This window comes from Eptatretus burgeri, chromosome 8, assembly GCF_056783735.1.
Source record: "Eptatretus burgeri isolate ZD-2024b chromosome 8, Ebu_testis_v1, whole genome shotgun sequence".
NCBI lineage: Eukaryota > Metazoa > Chordata > Myxini > Myxiniformes > Myxinidae > Eptatretus > Eptatretus burgeri.
The window spans coordinates 66,934,393-66,957,134 of NC_140968.1; the positions used below are offsets into that span (position 1 = coordinate 66,934,393).

General features: G+C 33.5%; 2 protein-coding genes across 7 annotated transcripts in view; one reads left to right on the forward strand and one right to left on the reverse strand.

The window, feature by feature from the left end:
- Window positions 1-22,742, forward strand: part of LOC147021942 (phospholipid-transporting ATPase ABCA3-like) — a 197,600-nt gene that overhangs the window by 94,104 nt on the left and 80,754 nt on the right. For all 6 annotated transcript variants that reach the window (XR_015060999.1, XR_015061000.1, XM_085892392.1 and 3 more), the window contains 3 exons: window positions 41-368; window positions 480-756; window positions 5,403-5,607. Coding sequence is in view for 4 of the 6 variants with exons in the window: in XM_085892392.1 (XP_085748518.1) it covers window positions 41-368; window positions 480-756; window positions 5,403-5,607 (810 nt within the window). In the remaining 2 variants the exon portion in view is untranslated. The remainder of the gene's footprint in view (window positions 1-40; window positions 369-479; window positions 757-5,402; window positions 5,608-22,742) is intronic.
- LOC147021943 (uncharacterized) overlaps window positions 1-22,742 on the reverse strand; it is a 250,567-nt gene that overhangs the window by 40,456 nt on the left and 187,369 nt on the right. The window lies entirely within an intron of this gene.

A 22,742-nucleotide genomic window follows, 5' to 3' on the forward strand; every position in this document is an offset into this window, starting at 1 on the left:
AATCATTGTTCTTTGTTTTTATTCCGCATGTGTTGAGCAGGTTTCACTTTGGGCTCAGCAATTTGTCGCGCTGACGAGGAAGCGTTTACTCTACACTCCACGTCACTTGCTAGTTCTGGTCGCTCAGATCGCCGTTCCATTAATATTTACACTTATGTCTTTGTTGGTCATTGAACTGATGCCAATTACTAACCAGCAGCCAGCACTCGGTATGGCACTGGAGAAGTATGGCTCAAACGTGGTCTCCTATGGTGTGGATTCTTTGGGCTCTGGGCTTGCAGAACATCTCAGTCAGGAATTTTCTGCTCAATTCCACAATTCCTCAACAACAGCATTTGATATCAACACAGAGGCCAAGTTCACAGACGGTGATTTAGAGTTGCACATAAGTATCATTTTCAATCACAAAAGATATCCTTTGATGATGTTTCTTGGTGTAATGTCAAACAAGACTAATCTAATGGTGTGTATGTGTACAGTTCGTATGATTGACTATCTAAAGAGTGAAGCCAAAAAACAAGGTGGAACTTTCAACCATCGATACCTGGTGGCAGCTGTTTTCCATGAGGACGCTACAAACCACACAGAGTGTACGGCCCTATTCAACAACCAGGCATACCATACACCGGCCACAGCTCTGCTGGTCCTTGAGAACGCAATCCTCCGACTCCTTGCTGGGCCTACATTTTCCCTGATGGTCACAAACCATCCCCTGCCTCCAAGTGATTCTGAACAACTCAATGATGAATTCCAGATGTACATGCTTTTTTGTAATACATTCTTCATGAATTCCACAAATAAGATTCCTGCTTTGGTACACTTTATGATGTGAAGTATGCTTGGATTATTTATTCATATGCAGCATGCTGTGGTTGTTGTCATTGTCACTTTTCGCAACTATATTCAGTGAGTATCAGGATTGAGTTGAGACACTGATAAATTGGGTGGCTTAAATAACCTGCACTAAAATAACCTGCACCAGTATTTTGAAAAGACGAGTTTCAAATCACTTGTTTTGTAATGGAAAATGAAATTAACACCTGTACAAGCTCTTGCATCATGACCTAGGACCTACAAAACTGCTTGTCTGTCATTTTAGGGTCTGTGGATATTTAATTGAGTGGATATAGTGTATGTGTGTATATACATATACACACCATATATATATATATATATATATATATATATATATATATATATATATATATATATATATATATATATATATATATATATATAAAACAGCGACTCACGTATTTTTTTAATGCAAAGCTAAAGCTTGTGGAAGAGCGAGAATAAAAACCGGATCAGAATGCAACAGAAAATAAGGAACAACAAAGAAAGGGGGGAGGGGACACAAACAGTAGGGCCGAGGGACAAAATAGACAGAGACAGATAAATAAGCTATGCGGGTAAGAATGAGTGGTCAGGGAGGAGTCAGAGGATGAACAAGATGGATACAGAAGTAAATTCTCAGGAAGGGTAAAAATGGTAATTTGGGGGATGGGCTGGAGGGGTAATGTACAGTATGTGTGCATATATATGTGTGTGTATATGTATGTGTGTATATATATATATATATATATATATATATATATATATATATATCTATACATACATCTATATATATATATATATATATCCAAGGGTCCTGAGTTCAACCCTCGTTGCCCGTTGAATTACTTCACCAGGGGGTTGACTCAGCCTGCCATCCTTCCGAGGTTGGCAAAATGAGTACCAACTTGCTGGGATAACCGAGTCATTCGAGTATCCTGCGTCGGAGTGGCGACCCATCCAGGATTGTGCCCAATAGCCAAGGAAACTGCTTTGGCAGCACTGACGCTCTGTACAGAGTATGGTCCCAATGGATGGATATATACATACATCCATACATATAATATATATATATATATACACATATATACATATATATATATATATATATATATATATATATATATATATATATATATATATATATATCTTCTTCTACTTGTTTCGGCTGCTCCCGTTCGGGGTCGCCACAGCGGATCATCCATATGATCCGCATAGTGATTTGCCACATGTTTTACGCCGGATGCCCTTCCTGACGCAACCCTGGTCGCATCTTACGACACAGGGATCTGGTACACCTATTTTAACCGGGGTATACACCGGCCCAGTACACTGGTACTCATTTCACCGACCTCAGAAGGATGACAGGCTGAGTCAACCCCCTGGTGTTATACGACTTGGTATATACATATAAATGTGTATATATACATACACATATATGTATACATATACACACACATATGCAATATATATATTCAGTGGCCCAACGGGGCTTGAACTCAGGACTTTTTGGGTCCCAAGCCGCTGCCCGAACCACTGCGCCAACACCAGGCATATATATATATATATATATATATATATATATATATATATATATATATATATATATATATATATATATATATATATATATATATATATATATATATATATACACACACACACATACACACACATACACACACATACAAACACATACACACACACATACACACACACATACACACACACATACACACACACATACACACACACATACACACACACATATACACACATATACACACACACACACACACACACATTACATACATATGTATATCATACTGTACACACACTGCTGTGCAAAAGTCTTAGACACATTCTGGAGTTACAACATATGGATGTTTTGAGCATAAAAATTTACTCAAAGCATCCACTAGTGTTTTGTACTATTGTAACAATATTAACTGTGATTAATACAGCTTAGTTTGGGTGAGTCGAAACCAAACTTTTCATTTCGCAATCTTTAATTCATATTGATCAAAATCTTCAAAAAGCTGTGATCACAACTCGTAGTCAACCACCCGTGAGTAGCTAATATGAAGTGTTGTAGTAGCTAATCCATCACATTTAGCAATCAAATCTAAATGATGACTCATTGTCAGGTGTTGCTCATCATTAACATTAGTTGTTCCTCTTTACACATCCATGAAGCTAAAAGCCCATTTCGAACTGCAGAATACAGATTTGTCAGGATTAATTGTTTGCCGAAAAAAAGATGTCTAACATTTCAGTGGTAGATCACCATAGAATTATGTTTCTGTACAAAGAAGGAAAAACATTGAGTTGCTGCAGAAGAATGGAAAGCATTGAGTGGAATATCTTTCATCAATCAATTTTCAAGGTGTGGTATCCAAAGCAAAATCTTCAAGTACAGAGAAACTTCATCTGGAACTGACAAGCCCAATACTGGAAAACCCAAAAAGCTGTCTGACAATGATGAGTAACACTTGAAGATAATATCCTTAACGAGTAGAGAGAAGACGAGCATTGAATTGATAACTGAACTGGCAGAAGGATCAGGTATCATTGTCCATCCATAAACAGTAGGAAGGTCACTTTTGAAATCAGCACTTAAAGGATGTGTTGTAGTCAAAAAAGAAACCTCTGTTCAGGAAGGGGAACAAGACTAAAAGGTTAGAATATGCACAAGAATACAAAAATTTGATTTTGGAACAATGGTAAAAAGGTGCTTTGCATAAATGAGTCAAAGTTTGAGTTATTGAAGGCAGTATGTGAGATGGTGAAAAACTGAAACGTCTCAAGAGCCTTGCGTGAAAAGCCATCAATTAAGCATCGAGGAGGTTCAATTCAAGTTTGGGGGTGCATCTTCTCAATTGGTGTTGGATTACTGAGCAAGGTACAAACAAATTTTAATCCACCATGCTATCTCCAGTGGTGCAAGATTTATTGGTTCAAACTTCATCTTACAGCAAGTTAATGATCTAAAACACTCAGCTTCAAACTGCAGAATACAGATCTGTCAGGATTAATTGTTAGCCTAAAAAAAGATGTCTAACATTTCAGTTGTGGATCAACAACCCCCCGGTCCGCCAACAACCCCCTTCTGGTAAAACTACCAAAATCACGAATCACTGCTCACCTTCACTCTTTCATTCCTCTTTTTTCCTGCCTTTGGAATAAACTCCCTCACTCCATTCAATCCCATTCTTCCCTCCAGGCCTTCAAAACAGCTGTTCACCACCACCTCTTATCATCCCCCATCCAAATCCTCGATCATTTCTAACCCAGATAATCCACCCAAGCCCACTCCCTTCAAATTCCCTGCTTTCCTTCCTGAAAGTCCCTGTAATGTCCATTTTGTATTCCCATGTTCCCCGTCCCAACCCTCTCCCTTCCACAGATCTCCGAATGTCTCTGTTCCCCACTGTTTTGTCCTTCCCACTCCCGCCCCTCTTGTCTCATGCCCCCCCTTGTTGTGCGTTGTGTGTTAGCTCTCCTACAAGCCTCGGCAATGTATTAAAAAAATAAATAAATAAAAACAAGTGCTAGTGAGGGTCTGCAATCTCTGATTGCTCTTTTTCTTGTTATAGATTTGTTTTGACTTATCTTGCTGCCCACACAGATTGCTAATTTTGCACTGAAATTAGCGATTACATTGTTACGAGCCTCGACAAGGTCTACAAAAAAAAAGCTGAAATAATTAAAACTTCTTTGCAAAAGAAAGAGGAAATTGGAGTCATTCAATGCATGGAATGCCCCCCCCCTCAACGCCCAGATCTCAATATAATTGAAGCTGTGTGAGACTATTTAGACAAAAAAACAAAAGTAAGAAAGAATCCCAGCAACTTCGGTGATCTTTGAAGAAGCGTGGAACACCATTCCACAAGAGTTTACAACAAAATTATTTTAAAATGTCCCTTGAATAATTGCAATGCAGGTTTTGAAGGAAAAGGGTGGACATTCTCATGATTAGTTAAAATCAATATATATTTGAATTCGATTTCCTTATTCATAAAGGTTAGGGTTACACTGAAAACAAAGTTTTGGTTTCCTTATTCATCAGAGTAGAAAAACTGGAAAATGCCGGTCTTTTGCACAGCATTGTATGTACATACGTTTTGTCCATCTCAAGGTGTTGTACAACTGGAAGGGGCTCTTCAAATCTCTCTCACTCCCTGCTGTTTTTGATGACCTTTGGATACAATGAGGTTGTGGCCTCGTCGTTCAAAGAGGTTCTGAATTTGTGGAATGATCAGCTGGTGATCCGGATGGCTATTGAATCAGGCAGTCAGTAAGCTGAAGAAATTATTCAGACTATCTATCTGTCTGTCCATCTCTCTTCCTCTCTCTCATTAGGCAAATAGTATCAATAGCAAGTAGGCAAATTATTATGGCAGAACTCAGTCTAATTTTTCTTTCCATATATTCAGAAATATGTTTGTCTATGCTGATGGACACATATATGATAATTGTATATTTGTGTCCATGTGTGTTTGTTTTTGATTTAACTCTTAAGTAAAAAATTCCACAAATGTTGTTCAACTTTGTCTGCCTTCCAACAGGGGCAGCAATGGTTTTGCTATTGCTTTCAACCTTATGTATGGCCTGGCAACACTTGCAAGTTCGTTTTCTCTTCTACTGGTGGCTGAACATACAAGCAAGGCAAAACATCTGCAGTTTGTCAGTGGTGCTTCACCATTCGCCTACTGGCTTTCTGCCCTGTTCTGTGACTTTCTCACCTTCCTACTGACATCCTGTCTTATTTTGGCAAGTGCTATATCTATGTCTGCTCACCAAGCTATTCTAACCTATATCACCTTCAAAAGCCTGATTCCACTATATATGCATGTGCAATGATTTTGTACTTAAGTCTCAATGCCCTGCTTGTACCACTGTTTAAAGAAAATTATTCAAGGACTTATTCATCATTGTACATTTGCAGTATAGATTAACTTGATAAGAATTCCACTCTTTCATTCTATTCTCGTTAAGATGAATTTGATAAGATGAATGTACTAAAACGTACTTAACCCTTTATTTAACACCATACAACATAAGTACATATAGTAGGTGGAAAACCTTTCTATTGGCTTATCACAAATGAGATTTTGATAACCAGGGGATGTAATGGGTATAATCTGTTGCAAGTTGTTTGTGTTAATTGTCAGCTATATGTTGGAGAAATTTCACACTGGTAGGTAAAAGCAAGTAGCGGTTTCCGTTGAAATGAATGGTGTGTTGGACTTGAAAGTCCCATCGGTAAACAAAGGATTAAGAGGAAAAGATTCACGATTAAAATTTGCAACATGTCAAAAGTTACCTCTTCTTCTTTTCCTCCATAGAAGTTGAGGCTGATTGAAGAGGTAAACGATAGATGGTAGGTTAACAGACTGACAGGGGGTAGAGGAGAGCAGGCAGACAAAAACTCACTGATGCACTCCAGTATAGGAAGGGGAGTGGCATGGAGGAACAGAAGTAGAGGTTGAGCAAAAGTAGAAGAGCTCAGGAATGTGATGGTAGGCAGTTTTGAAGGATTGGAGGGGGTAGGGGGGGAGGGGGGGGAGAACACAAGACAACAGAGAATGAGTTCTTCAGATGAGAGAAAAGTGTGAAGGGAATGGAGGTGAGCATAAAGCTTTGACTAGAGAATAATAACTTTGTGTGGGTTTCAGGAAGAACATGTGCAAACTGGGTTGGGACTGAGGATGGGGTTGAGAGAAGAGAAGGTGGGTGACCACAACAGTGGTGGTGGAGAATTGAAAGTCCGCTGTCTTTGGATGATGAGATTCAGACAATGTGATTGAGCCTCCATAATTTGAAGATTCTCATATTTTAAAGAGCCTTTGTTTCAACGGCCTGGTTGGGAGTGAGATGAGAAGCTGCTCTAGCTCAGAGTGTAAAGCTGTGCCCCCATGGGCACTTTACATGAAAGCGTTGTACAACATTGATGCGCCGTGGATAGCTCAGAATGGAATTGACTCTGCAGTGTTACAAATGCATTGGCCCACGTTAGAGGCTACCATGTAGAGAGAGCTTGCCAAAGCCATAGGAATGAAAGAGACTGCACTTCTTCAACAGTTGCCCATATAAGTAGACTGGGGGATTCTTTATGGAGTGACACAGTGAGAAATTTTGACTTTTCCTTGTTTAAACACATTTTGAAATAATTTACCAATCGCATAGCATACTGGTCCAAACGCATGCCGGCACTGGCGACCAAATGCCATTTCTGATCCAATACTGCTGGATGTCGCATAGACATTTTTTTTTCCAGATCTGCAGATAGGGATATTCGATAAACCTGCTTGTCAGATGTCTATATGATGCAGTTATCAGAAAAATATAGAGATAGTCATGGTACAGAGTATTTTCCAGGGAAACAACAAAGGTCATTGATGTAGACCAATAACAATATTGGTCAGAATGCATTGCTTTGTTGTATGCTAACCTCGCATATTAGAACCCAAGTCTGAATACCATCCAGAGCAGCCTGTTGTTAACTTATGAGAAAAAAAAAACCAATGAAGGATGAGGCACTGAATGCTCGTCTTTTTCCTCTTCCACTTCCTCTTCAACTCCCTCCTATTTTTCCTCCTTTTTCTTTCGTCATTGTGGTGGAGTAGTGACTCGTCCAACACTGAAGCTCTCGCCAAGAAACTTCTTTGGTGGAACTGACACTTTATATAGAGCATGGTATATTATGATGATTTCCTTCAACATCTTTCTTTTCTTCTTCTCAGTGTGAGGCAAGTTCCTTCTAACCATGATGAATGGAGAAGAGACATCATGAATTACAGACAGCACAGGCCCCCACTTTGTATGGCTGTCTATTTCTGTATATCACTGAACATTGGTAGAGTGCAAAGGAAACATTGCCTTGATCACTGTCTCCATTCAAAACCTTTAATTAATCTACACTGTTGCAGGGTATTCAAGCAAGACTGCAAACTTTTGCCTTGCTGACAAATGTTGGCACAGGATATAATTTGCTCCACTGAAGAGGAGAAGAACTGAGATTGCCGTGAGAGGGCTGCAATATATTTTGGTGCCGATAAATGTTAACATACAGCTATGTACTCCTGAAATTGCAATACAATACTGTATTGCAAAAAGGAGTGAAATGTGTCACCCTGCTAAGCAAGGGTGTGTGTGTGTGTGTGTGTGTGTGTGTGTGTGTGTGTGTGTGTGTGTGTGTGTGTGTGTGTGTGTGTGTGTGTGTGTGTGTGTGTGTGTGTGTGTGTGTGTGTGTGTGTGCCAAAATCACAGCTGAAGTGGACTATAATTGGAAATGTCCGTTAGGACACACTTTCTACGATTGTGTCAGCATAGAGAGTCGATGATCCCTGCTGATGCACTAAGTCACACAGAGTTTTTCTTCACCCGTGCATGATTGGACAAAATAATCTTCTGTGCGCACGTGCGCACGCGCTTTCATTTGCGATAACATGAGGTACCTTGGTAACATGAGGTACGCGCTGAAACAAAAACAACATTTCAGACAACATGAGGAAATAATCGGTCACTGTCATTGCAAGTAAACACGATCAGGTGTCATGAACGTTCTGTTAAAAGCATGTAATAAATAAATTCGCACCAGTATTATTATAATTGGCAAGTGTGGCCATGTGCGGGAAAGAGGGTGGTGTGTGATGTTTGGGGGAGGGGGTGGGGTTAGTCCTAGCAGAACAGCCGAGTGATGAACTATGTGAAATCCTCATGCAATGTCCGGGATTCCCCGGTGTGTTTATGCAAGAGTGGTCCAAAAGCTAACGGTAAATCCACCACCTCCTGTGTGATCGATGTGACTGTTTCGTCTGCACCCTAAGCTTTCAGAATCCGTCTTCCAAAGTTCTTGGGTCGAACCCAAAATGCTCACCATAACCCTATCCCATAAAGGTGTGTGTCCTGCCTTAAGCCCATGTTTGGCAATGGCAGACCTGTTTGGATAATTGCACTCAAAGGCCTTGCGGTGTTCAGCAATACGCTGGCCTAAGGTCCTCCCTGTCTCTCCCACATACTCGGCTCCACAACCACAGGGTATTGCATACACCACCCCTGCCCTGTCCTTCCTCGGTAGCTTGTCCTTCACCTTCATAAGGGCTTTCTTGGGAGTGAAGACTGGTTCTAAACTTACTCTCACTCCTGTCGCTTTCAATACTCTGCTGATCCTCTGTGATAAAAGGCATAACACAAAAACCCCTGGGTTGTTCTTTCAGTCCCAGCCTGATGTGTGCGCCATGTATATAATCATTCTTTTTGGTAGCAAGCTGTCCGGGTAATTGTTCTCCCTGAAAATACTCTGGAGATGGTCCACTTCTCTCATTTTGTCTTCATTGGTGGATGGTATCTCACATGCTCTTTTAAAGAGGGTGTGTACCACCGATCTTTTGTGCTCCAATGGATGACAGGAATCGAAGTTGAGGTTGCAGTCAGTGTGTGTAGGCTTTCTGTACATTGTGACCTTCAGAGTTCCTTTGGGATCTCTTATTTCGAGTGTGTCTAGGAAGGGAAGGGCTCCATTTTTGTCCTCTTCGAGGGTAGCCCAGGTCCCTCCTCCCACCTCTTCCCCTCTCACATCCCACCTCACCCCTTCCCCTACCTTCTCCCACCCCACCTTCCTCCATCCGAACTCCCACTCCACCTCTTCTCCTCCCTCCGGATTCCCACCCCACCCCACCCTTTTCCCACCCACCTCCGAACTCCCACCTCACCCATTCTCCTCCCACTCCCCTGAAAAAGGGTATTTTCAGCCTTTAAAGACCCCAAAGATCCCTAAGACCCTTCAACATCGCAAAGGCCCTCAATACCCCTAAGACTCTTTAAGACCTCAAAGATCCTGAAGACCTTGAGGACACTTTAGTCCTCAAAGTCTCTTGAGACCCCAAAGACCCTTAAGACTCCGATTGTGCATGAAGCCGTGTGACCATATGTCCATTACTTACGTCCTGTTTGAACGTCAGTTGCACCTTGCCTGCACGTACTATTAATTACGTACTTTTGGAATATAACTTTTAAACCTTCGACCCTTTCGACTGTTGAAACCTCTTAGACCTTTGAAAACCCTTTGACCCTTTATACTGTTGAGACTCCCTTCGACCTTTCAAGCCCCTTGAGACCTTTAAGACCCTAAAAGACCTCAAAGACCCTTAAGACCCCCATACCCTTAACCCAAAGAACCTTAAGACCATAAAATTAGCATTAGTCTTCAAAGTACGTTTCATGGTATTGCAGCAAAGGCCTTTTATGAAACAGCTGCCATTACTCAATCTGTCTCTTTTTTTTTTTAACTTGCATCTCTCCCAATGGCATTCATTGCTATATTTGGTCATGTCAAATCATGTTTGGCTTGTTTAACAACTCCAATGTCTTGACTCTTCTGATTATGCTTTCTTGAAAATTTATCTTCGTGGTAGTCTTTTGAGAGTTGGAAAGGCTCTGATATGCAGTTCATCAAGGCAGACTGGTCTGGTCTGAAATCTGCCTTCTCCTTAATAGACTGCTCCATTGGCTCATGACATCAACTTTCCTGCTATGCTTTCCTCAACAAAATACTTTCTCTCCTTCAAAGCAGCTTGTTTTATATCCCAAAAGCAAACTCAACTAGCCTCCAAAGCCAACTGGCCTTCCACATTTCCAACCTCGCCTCCAAAGCCAGTCGCTGACTGGGAATCCTCCGTCGTGCAAAGTCCTTCCTCGACCCACCTAAGCCCCTGACCACATACAAAGCTTTCGTCCGCAGCCTGATGGAGTACTGCTCCCCCACGGGCTGGTGCTCCTGCCTCTCACCTTTCTCGGCTTCATGCTGTGGAAACCAAGGCATTTCGGATCATTGGTATCTCCTGCGATAAGGCGGAGTCTTTTGGCCTCTCACTCTCTCATAGCAGGCAGGTCAGTGGTCTTTCTGTCTTCACCGTCTCACCCCCCCTTCCACTCTGTCTGCGATTTGTCCCCACCATATTTCCGCATGGTCTCAAGGTCCGCCAACAACCCCCTTTGGTAAAACTACCCAAATCACGAATCACTGCTCACTTTCACTCTTTAATTCCACTTTTTTCCCACCTTTGGAATAAACTCCCTTATTCTATTCAATCCCATTCTTCCCTCCAGGCCTTCAAAACGGCTGTTCACGACCACCTCTTATCGTCTCCCATCCAAATCCTCGATCTTTCTACCCCCCAATAATCCACCCAAGCCCACCTCCTTCAAATTCCCTGCTTTCCTTCCTGAAAGTTCCTGTAATGTCCATCTTGTATACCCCATGTTCCCCGCCCCATCCCTCTCCCTTCCATACATCGACTGTCGCTGTTCTTCACTGTTTTGTCCTTCCCACTCCAGCCCCTCTTGTCTCATGCCCCCATTGATGTGTGTTGTGTGTTTGCTCTCATACGAGCCTCGACAAGGTATCCAGAAACAAAAAAAGAAAATAAACTGATGGGAACCTATAGTTACTATGCATATCCCACAACCAGTGTGTTTCCGTTTTTTATGAGTCAGAGCCCAACATCAAGCTCACCTGGAGTCAAAACTCGTAAGCATCTCACCATCCTCCAAAGCCAGTTGGAAGCTGGTCAGATCTGTCTCTGGTGCACCAATCCCCTTGTGTACTTTCACTCCTAAAGTATGAAGGAGCCATGTTAAACACAACTTTGGGGGGAAAGCTAAATATCTCACCATTGTCTTTATTGACAAGGACTATGTTCTCAATCCCACCATTCCCCTACCCACCCATTCCTCCAGAGCACACTGCTCCATGCAACATGTCGACCTCTCTCCCACGAAAGTTGAAATGTTCCCAGTAAATCTTTCCACCTTCTTTGTAACTGCTCCTGGTGGCATTGGCACTGTAATTTTAAAATCTATGCTTCAGCTCTATCCTCTCTTTCCCCACTCTTCTCCAGCTCTTTTTCTGATGGTCTCCCACCTTCCCCTTGAAAAATTGTAGACGGTACTCCAATTCACAAGAAGGGTTTCAAGTCTGAACCACTCAACAACAGACTAGTCAAAAATCTCCCTTATATATCATTGCTGCGGTCCTTAAGGCCCTGTCACACCTTGATGATTTAGCCAGCGTATGCCGACGTATGAAAATTTGTCTAAAACGCTAGCACACGTCGAATACGTTATGGGTAAGTTTGTATACGTTAAGAGCACGCTGGCATATGTCGTAGTACGCTGGCATATGTCGTAGTACGCCGAGCTCGTCGACAAATTTTCCATGCTTGAAAATTTTTGACATATACCAGCGTATGACTCGCATGTTCTGCATACACTGGCCATAAGTTGTAGGCACGTTACGCGATCGTTGACACACGTCGACACACGTTACTTGTAAATTACTCATAAGTCGAAACACATCGAGGTAATGTTTAGCGTCAGTGTTTCAGACTCCATAGTTTTTTTTATTTTTTTTTTCTTCGGCATGACAGTGATGTTGACACTTCGATTTCTCGTGCGGTTATAATATAATAGAATTAATAGGCTGCTGCTCAATGATTTAAACCATAACCGCACTAGAAATCGAAGTGTCAACATCACCGTCATACCGCAGAAAAAAAAAACCATGGAGTCTAGAACACTGACGGGTTCCTCCTGTGTGAACCCCATTTTTATATACCAATTCCCCTAAACGCTGCCAATACGTCATTATACGGTAGCTGTAAGTTAGTAACACATTCAGTAAGTTCTGTGGTCGTCCGGAAGACGTCAAATACATCTACATACGTCAATATGCGTTGGAGATACGTTACACATAGGTTCAAAGCACGTTACTCATAGGTTAGAAATAAGTTTCGGGTACGCTAAACATTACCTCGACGTGTTTCGACTTAAGAGTAACTTACAAGTAACGTGTATCGACGTGTGGCAACGATTGCGTAACGTGCCTTCAACTTATGCCAGTGTATGCAGAATGTGTGCGTCATACGATGGATACGTCGAAAAATTTTCAACATGCTTAAAATTTGTCGACGTACTTGGCGTACTACAAGTTATGCCAGCGTGCTTCAACGTGCTCTTAACATATACAAAACTTACCCATAACGTATTCAACATGTGCCAGCGTATTCGGCAAATTTTTCATACGTCGGCATACGCTAACAAATCGTCAAGGTGTGACAGCGGCTTGACACTTCGATGTCGAGTGCGGTTATGATTTGAATCGTCGAGCCACAGCCTTTTAATAGGCTACACCACATGATCGTCGGCGATATGCTGCTGCGCGCTTTGCATAAGTTAGACTATCGTTGGGCATAGGTTGTGAACGCCGACAACACGCTCAGCACTCGTTGGTACAAGTTATCTATATGTGATTGAAACGTTCTGTGTACGTTACTAATACGTTATGCATATGTCCAACTCGATATGAATACGTCCAAAACTAGAAAAAAAAAACATCAATAGTTCAGCGTACGCCAGCGTTTTGCATACATTTTGATACCTTGCCAAATGCTGGCTAAAACGTCAAGGTGTGACAGGGCCTTTATAAGGCATGATCTCTTTTCCAATTCTCCAATTTCTGATCATTAGTTGAACTTTCACCATAGTTATTCCAGCATGGACATGTTTCCTCATTCAACCAACAATGAATAAATGCACTAAATCTCAAATGAGATATCAAGGTCGAGCTTTTTAGGTCATCTCTACCGAGATGACCTAATAAAGCCGGATCAAATGTCCGTCCATACGTCCGTCAACAAATTTTCTTTCCAATCTTAATGAAACTTAGTATGTGGGTAGAGGTCGATGAGTGTTGCACAATGATATAACTTTTGTCCGGGGTCAAGGTCAGGGTCAAGGTCACGAGGTCACGTAAGTTATAAAAATCACCATTTTCAAAACCTATCTTGTCTGCCATTCTACAAGATATTCAGCAACTGTTTATTGATTATGATAGTAAAAAATATTATCTTGTATCTAACCGGACAGATTTTTGAATTTTCGTCCCGTTTGGCCACCACGTAACTTGGAAGATGGTCAAAAACACCTTCTGGTACAAAGAAAACTTTTTACTTTCAATCTTGATGAAATTTGGTATGTGGGTAGAGGTCGATGAGCGATACCCAACGACATATTTTTTCCCGGATTATTAGTATTATCCTTGTGTATCTCTGTGAACTATTTCAATCTAAACGGTTAGTTTTGACTGTTTCACGGTTACCTGAACTGAACATTGAGAACTTGTGGTATTATAGAGATCACCATCACCCCCATACAGGGGTAATTTTTCAACACTGTCTTTCTTTACGTTACTTTCCAAGCTATTTGATATATGGTATTCAGTGCCAACTTCTTGAATGGTTATTTAATTTCATCGATAGCACAGAAACAGTGTTGTTACCCCACAAACATGAAGCAAAAAGTGTGGTGAAACAATTGGTTCACTTCTGTCTCTCTGTCCTTCTGTCTACAAACGTCAGTTGAATATCGAGGAACAATTTAGTTTCAATTTAATGTTACATTTTGAACACAAATGGGAAGATGAATCAGAAAACGAAACTGCAGTACTTTGGCTCTGAATTTGATTGCACATGCACAAGGAGGAGTAAGATAAAACAAAAATTTTACTCTGCCTGCCTGCCTGGCAGTCAAACAAAATTCAAAATAATTCCAAACAGGAAACGTACTGTTTTTAAGGACGTCATAAAGGACACAAATAACAGGCACGGATAACTAATGTAACGTGTTAAATGATTTGATGTAAAAGATGCTGCATCAACTTCTGGATTTTTTTTTTCTATAACCTTTAAAATATTTATTTTATTTAAATTGAATTATATACCTGAACACTGCAGAATGTAAATCACCTTTTTGCGCTTTCAAAACACTTCTGTTTAGCAGTACTTGGAAAAAATATTACGGCATTTTATGTCATCATGACCAATCTAATTTGCTGCTCATAGACCCTGCCCATGTTGTTGTTTCTCAAGACAGCATGGTGGGGAAAGGTGTTCTATGAACTCTGTAGTTCTTAATGGCATTCTGTGTAGAGATATCCCTCTTGAGGTTGCTGTCCACAAGGCAATATGTGCATATATATGTATGTGCATATATATATATATATATATATATATATATATATATATATGTATATATATATATATATATATATATATATATATATGTATGTGCATATATATATATATATATATATATATATATATATATGTATGTGCATATATATATATATATATATATATATATATATATATATATATGTATATATATATATATATATATATATATATATATATATATATATATATATATATATATATATATATATATATATATATATATATATATATATATATATATATATATATATATATATATATATATATATATATATATATATATATATATATATATATATATATATATATATATATATGTATGTGCATATATATATATATATATATATATATATATATATATATATGTATGTGCATATATATATATATGTATGTGCATATATATATATATATATATATATATATATATATGTATGTGCATATATATATATATGTATGTGCATATATATATATATATATATATATATATATATATATATATATATATATATATATATATATGTGCATATATATATATATATATATATATATATATATATATATATATATATATATATGTATGTGCATATATATATATATATATATATATATATATATATGTATGTGCATATATATATATATATATATATATATATATATATATATATATATATATATATATATATATATATATGTATGTGCATATATATATATATATATATATATATATATATATATATGTATGTGCATATATATATATATGTATGTGCATATATATATATATATATATATATATATATATATATATATATATATATGTGCATATATATATATATATATGTATGTGCATATATATATATATATATATGTATATATGTGCATATATATATATATATATATGTATGTGCATATATATATATATATATATATGTATGTGCATATATATATATATATATATATATATATATATATATATATGTATATATATATATATATATATATATATATATATATATATATATATATATATATATATATGTATGTATGTGCATATATATATATATATATATATATATATATATATATATATATATATATATATGTATGTATATATATATATGTATATATATATATATATGTATGTATATATATATATATATATATATATATGTATATATATATATATATGTATGTATATATATATATATATATATATATATATATATATATATATGTATGTATATATATATATATATATGTATATATATATATATATATATGTATATATATATATATATATATATATATATATATATATATATATATATATATATATATATATATATATATATATATATATATATATATATATATATATATATATATATATATATATATATATATATATATATATATATATATATATATATATATATATATATATATATATATATATATATATATATATATATATATATATATATATGTATGTGCATATATATATATATATATATATATATATATATATATATATATATATATATATATATATATATATATATATATATGTATGTATATATATATATATATATATATATATATATATATATATATATATATATATGTATGTATGTGCATATATATATATATATATATATATATATATATATATATATATATATATATATATATATATATATATATATATATATATATATATATATATATATATATATATATATATATATATGTATATATATATATATATATATATATATATATATATATATATATATATGTATATATATATATATATATATATATATATATATATATATATATATATATGTATGTATGTGCATATATATATATATATATATATATATATATATATATATATATGTGCATATATATATATATATATATATATATATATATATATATATATATATATATATATATATATATGTGCATATATATATATATATATATATATATATATATATATATATATATATATGTATGTGCATATATATATATATATATATATATATGTATGTGCATATATATATATATGTATGTATATATATATATATATATATATATATATATATATATATATATATATATATATATATATATATATATATATATATATATATATATATATATATATATATATATATATATGTAATGTGCATATATATATATATATATATATATATATATATATATATATATATATATATATATATATATATATATATATATATATATATATATATATATATATATATATATATATATATATATATATATATATATATATATATATATATGTATGTGCATATATATATATATATATATATATATATATATATATATATATATATATATATATATATATATATATATATATATATATATATATATATATATATATATATATATATATATATATATATATATATATATGTATGTGCATATATATATATATATATATATATATATATATATATATATATATATGTATGTGCATATATATATATATATATATATATATATATATATATATATATATATATATATATATATATATATATATATATATATATATATATATATATATATATATATATATATATATATGTATGTGCATATATATATATATATATATATATATATATATATATATATATATGTATGTGCATATATATATATATATATATATATATATATATATATATATATATATATATATATATATATATATATATATATATATATATATATATATATATATATATATATATATATATATATATATATATATATATATATATATATATATATATATATATATATATATATATATATATATATATATATATATATATATACATATATATATATATGTATGTGCATATATATATATATATATATATATATATATATATATATATATATATATATATGTGCATATATATATATATATGTGCATATATATATATATATATATATATATATATATATATATATATGTATGTGCATATATATATATATATATATATATATATATATATATATATATATATATATATATATATATATATATATATATATATATATATATATATATATATATATATATGTATGTGCATATATATATATATATATATGTATATATATATATATATATGTATGTGCATATATATATATATATATATATATATATATATATATATATGTATGTGCATATATATATATATATATATATATATATATATATATATATATATATATATATATATATGTATGTGCATATATATATATATATATATATATATATATATATATATATATATATATATATATATATATGTATGTGTATATATATATATATATATATATGTATGTGCATATATATATATATATATATATATATATATATATATATATATATATATATATATATATATATATATATATATATATATGTATGTGCATATATATATATATATATATATATATATATATATATATATATATATATGTGCATATATATATATATATATGTATGTGCATATATATATATATATATATATGTATGTGCATATATATATATATATATATATATATATATATATATATATATATATATATATATATATATATATATATATATATATATATATATATATATGTATGTGCATATATATATATATATGTATGTGCATATATATATATATATGTATGTGCATATATATATATATATGTATGTGCATATATATATATATATATGTATATGTATGTGCATATATATATATATATGTATGTATATATATATATATATATATATATATATATATATATATATATATATATGTATGTGCATATATATATATATATATATATGTATGTGCATATATATATATATATATATATATATATATATATATATATATATATATGTATGTGCATATATATATATATATATATATATGTATGTGCATATATATATATATATATATATATATATGTATGTGCATATATATATATATATATATATATATATGTATGTGCATATATATATATATATATATATATATATATATATATATATATATATATATATATATATATATATATTGTTGTGGTTACCAGATTCGCAAACCACCATTCAGGTCCCTTAGGTGAGGTATCTCGGTAAGTGCATGTGTAGTTAGGCCCAAACCCGTTGTCTAGTGGGAATACATGTCATTTATACGTGCTGCGACTCTTCAGGATAGCCGTTTTTCTTTTACTATCTTTATTTTGGACCAATCGCCACCATCACAACCACAACAACAACCACCAACCACAACGCCGCTTCACCACAACCGCCATGACCTTTACCGTCGCAACTCGCCACCATCGCATCACCGTCATCTCGCGCCACTCATGGGCACCGATGCTGGACTCGTGTAGGGCGCACGTTGAACAGCGTGTACAAAATCACGGATTTTCTGCTTCAAAAACGGATCCAAAACGACACACGCCCACTTTTTGCCGTCCAATCGGTGAGCGAGGGCGAGGTGGCCCCGCCCCCAGGGCGATCGATATATGCAAATTTGTGGATCAAAAGCCTTCACGCCCACTTTTTCTCGGGCCAATGGGGAGCGAGTTGAAAGGTCAAGGGAGGGGGTCAAAGGCGAAGTTACGGGGGGATAAAAGGACGGTGTTCGTCAGTCAAAGGAGTCGTAAAAGTCGGAGCGAAAGAGTCAGCAGAACGAGAACGAGGGGGTCGGAGAGTCGCAAGAGAGAACGAGGGAGAGTCAGCAGAACGAGAACGGAGAGTCAAGAAGAGGAGAGTCGGAAGCAGAGGGTCAAGACTTCGCGGGCGGTGGAGCTGCTCGTCGTGTGCGTTGGAGTCGGAACGGAGGGGACGGAGCTGTGGAAAGGCGGCGACACCAGACGAGGGGGTGCTCGCGTCGTGCAGGAAGCTGCACCCGAGGGAGGCCGGCAGCGCGACCTGGCCGAGGTGGAGACGCTCGTCGCACATAATAAAGATCCTCTATACCCCGAGCATCAGCAACCCCCTCCTGTTTCCCCCCGCGCTGAGATAGTGCGACCAAGGGGGCCCCGTTCCCACCCCCTGCCAGGCACTGTCCACGAGGCCCGCGGGTTGCGGGGCCATCGCCGCTCCGCGTCTCATCACCAGACGGGTAGGCCCGACCTGGTCTCGGCCCCAGGCCTACCTCATTCTTGAGGGTATTTCTTTTCCCTTGGTTTTGGGTATGTGTTGTCGGCGCCGTCTGTGAAGTAGAATTGTATAAGTGTTGCCGTGTGCTCGGTAGTCGGTATTAGCTCTGCACTGTGTTTTCACTTTTATGTTTGCTTTTTGTGTAAATGGAATTGTGTTTTCTTTTTTTGTGTGCATTTGGTGGAATTGTATTTGTGTGCTTCCCGTGTGCCGAGAATAAATGTGCTTTATTGTTGAACTGTTTCCCGCTTCGCTTCGTCATTTCTTTCTTTGAATCCCCATCTTGCTTCACGTAAAGGGTTGGTAGTGGGCTGAATACGCCCGATAATTAATCGAACCGTCGAGGTCGACGATAACACCGCTCGGTTATTCTGATAGTACGGAACGGGTCGCTTAAGTGGCCCGTGTCCGAAGTCGACCTGCGGCGAGGTGCGATCGCCCGGTCTACCCTCCGCGTGGGTACTTAGGTAGTTCGAATTTGGCGAGCAACCCTATCCCACGCGGGGGCTGATTGGCTCGATCGCGGTGAGACCGAAGGGTCCACCCGTGACTGGTTCCCGGCGTTAGTCCGAGAGGGTCACGACTGGATTGTCCGTCCGGTGGGCGACGTGCCGCGATTCGAGTTACGTGGCCGTCGCACGCCGGCGGGCGCGAAGACCGCAACAATATATATATATATATATATGTATGTGCATATATATATATATATATATATATATATATATATATATATATATATATATGTATGTATATATATATATATATATATATATATATATATATATATATATATATATATATATATATATATATATATATATATATATATATGTATGTGCATATATATATATATATATATATATATATATATATATATATATATATATATATGTATGTGCATATATATATATATATATATATATATATATATATATATATATATATATATATATATATATATATATATATATATATATATATATATATATGTATGTGCATATATATATATATATATATATATATATATATATATATATATATATATATATATGTATGTGCATATATATATATATATATATATATATATATATATATATAATATATATGTGCATATATATATATATATATATATATATATATATATATATATATGTATGTGCATATATATATATATATATATATATATATATATATATATATATATATATATATGTATATATATATATATATATATATATATATATATATATATATGTATATATATATATATATATATATATATATATATATATATATATATATATATATATATGTATGTGCATATATATATATATATATATATATGTATGTGCATATATATATATATATATATATATATATATATATATATATATGTATGTGCATATATATATATATATATATATATATATATATATATATATATATATATATATATATATATATATATGTATGTGCATATATATATATATATATATATATATATATATATATATATATATATATATGTATGTGCATATATATATATATATATATATATATATATATATATATATATATATATATATATATGTATGTGCATATATATATATATATATATATATATATATATATATGTATGTGCATATATATATATATATATATATATATATATATATGTGCATATATATATATATATATATATATATATATATGTATGTGCATATATATATATATATATATATATGTATGTGCATATATATATATATACATATATATATATATATATATTGATATAGAAACCCATTAAATATATGTATGTGCATATATATATATATATATATATATATATATATATATATATATGTATGTGCATATATATATATATATATATATATATATATATATATGTGCATATATATATATATATATATATATATATATATATATGTGCATATATATATATATATATATATATATGCATATATATATATATGTATGTGCATATATATATATATATATATATATATATATATATATATATATATATATATGCATATATATATATATATATATATATATAATGTATGTGCATATATATGTGCATATATATATATATATATATATGTATGTGCATATATATATATATATATATATATATATATATATATATATATATATATATGTGTATGTATATATATATATATATATATATATATATATATATATATATATATATATATATGTATGTGCATATATATATATGTATGTGCATATATATATATATATATATATATATATATATATATATATATATATTGTTGTGGTTACCAGATTCGCAAACCACCATTCAGGTCCCTTAGGTGAGGTATCTCGGTAAGTACATGTGTAGTTAGGCCCGAACCCGTTGTCTAGTGGGAATACATGTCATTTATACGTGCTGCGACTCTTCAGGATAGCCCGCTTTCTTTTACTATCTTTATTTTGGACCAACCGCCATGATCACAACCACAACATCAACCACCGACCACAACCACCGCTTCACCACAACCGCCACGACCTTTACCGTCACAACTCGCCACCATCGCATCACC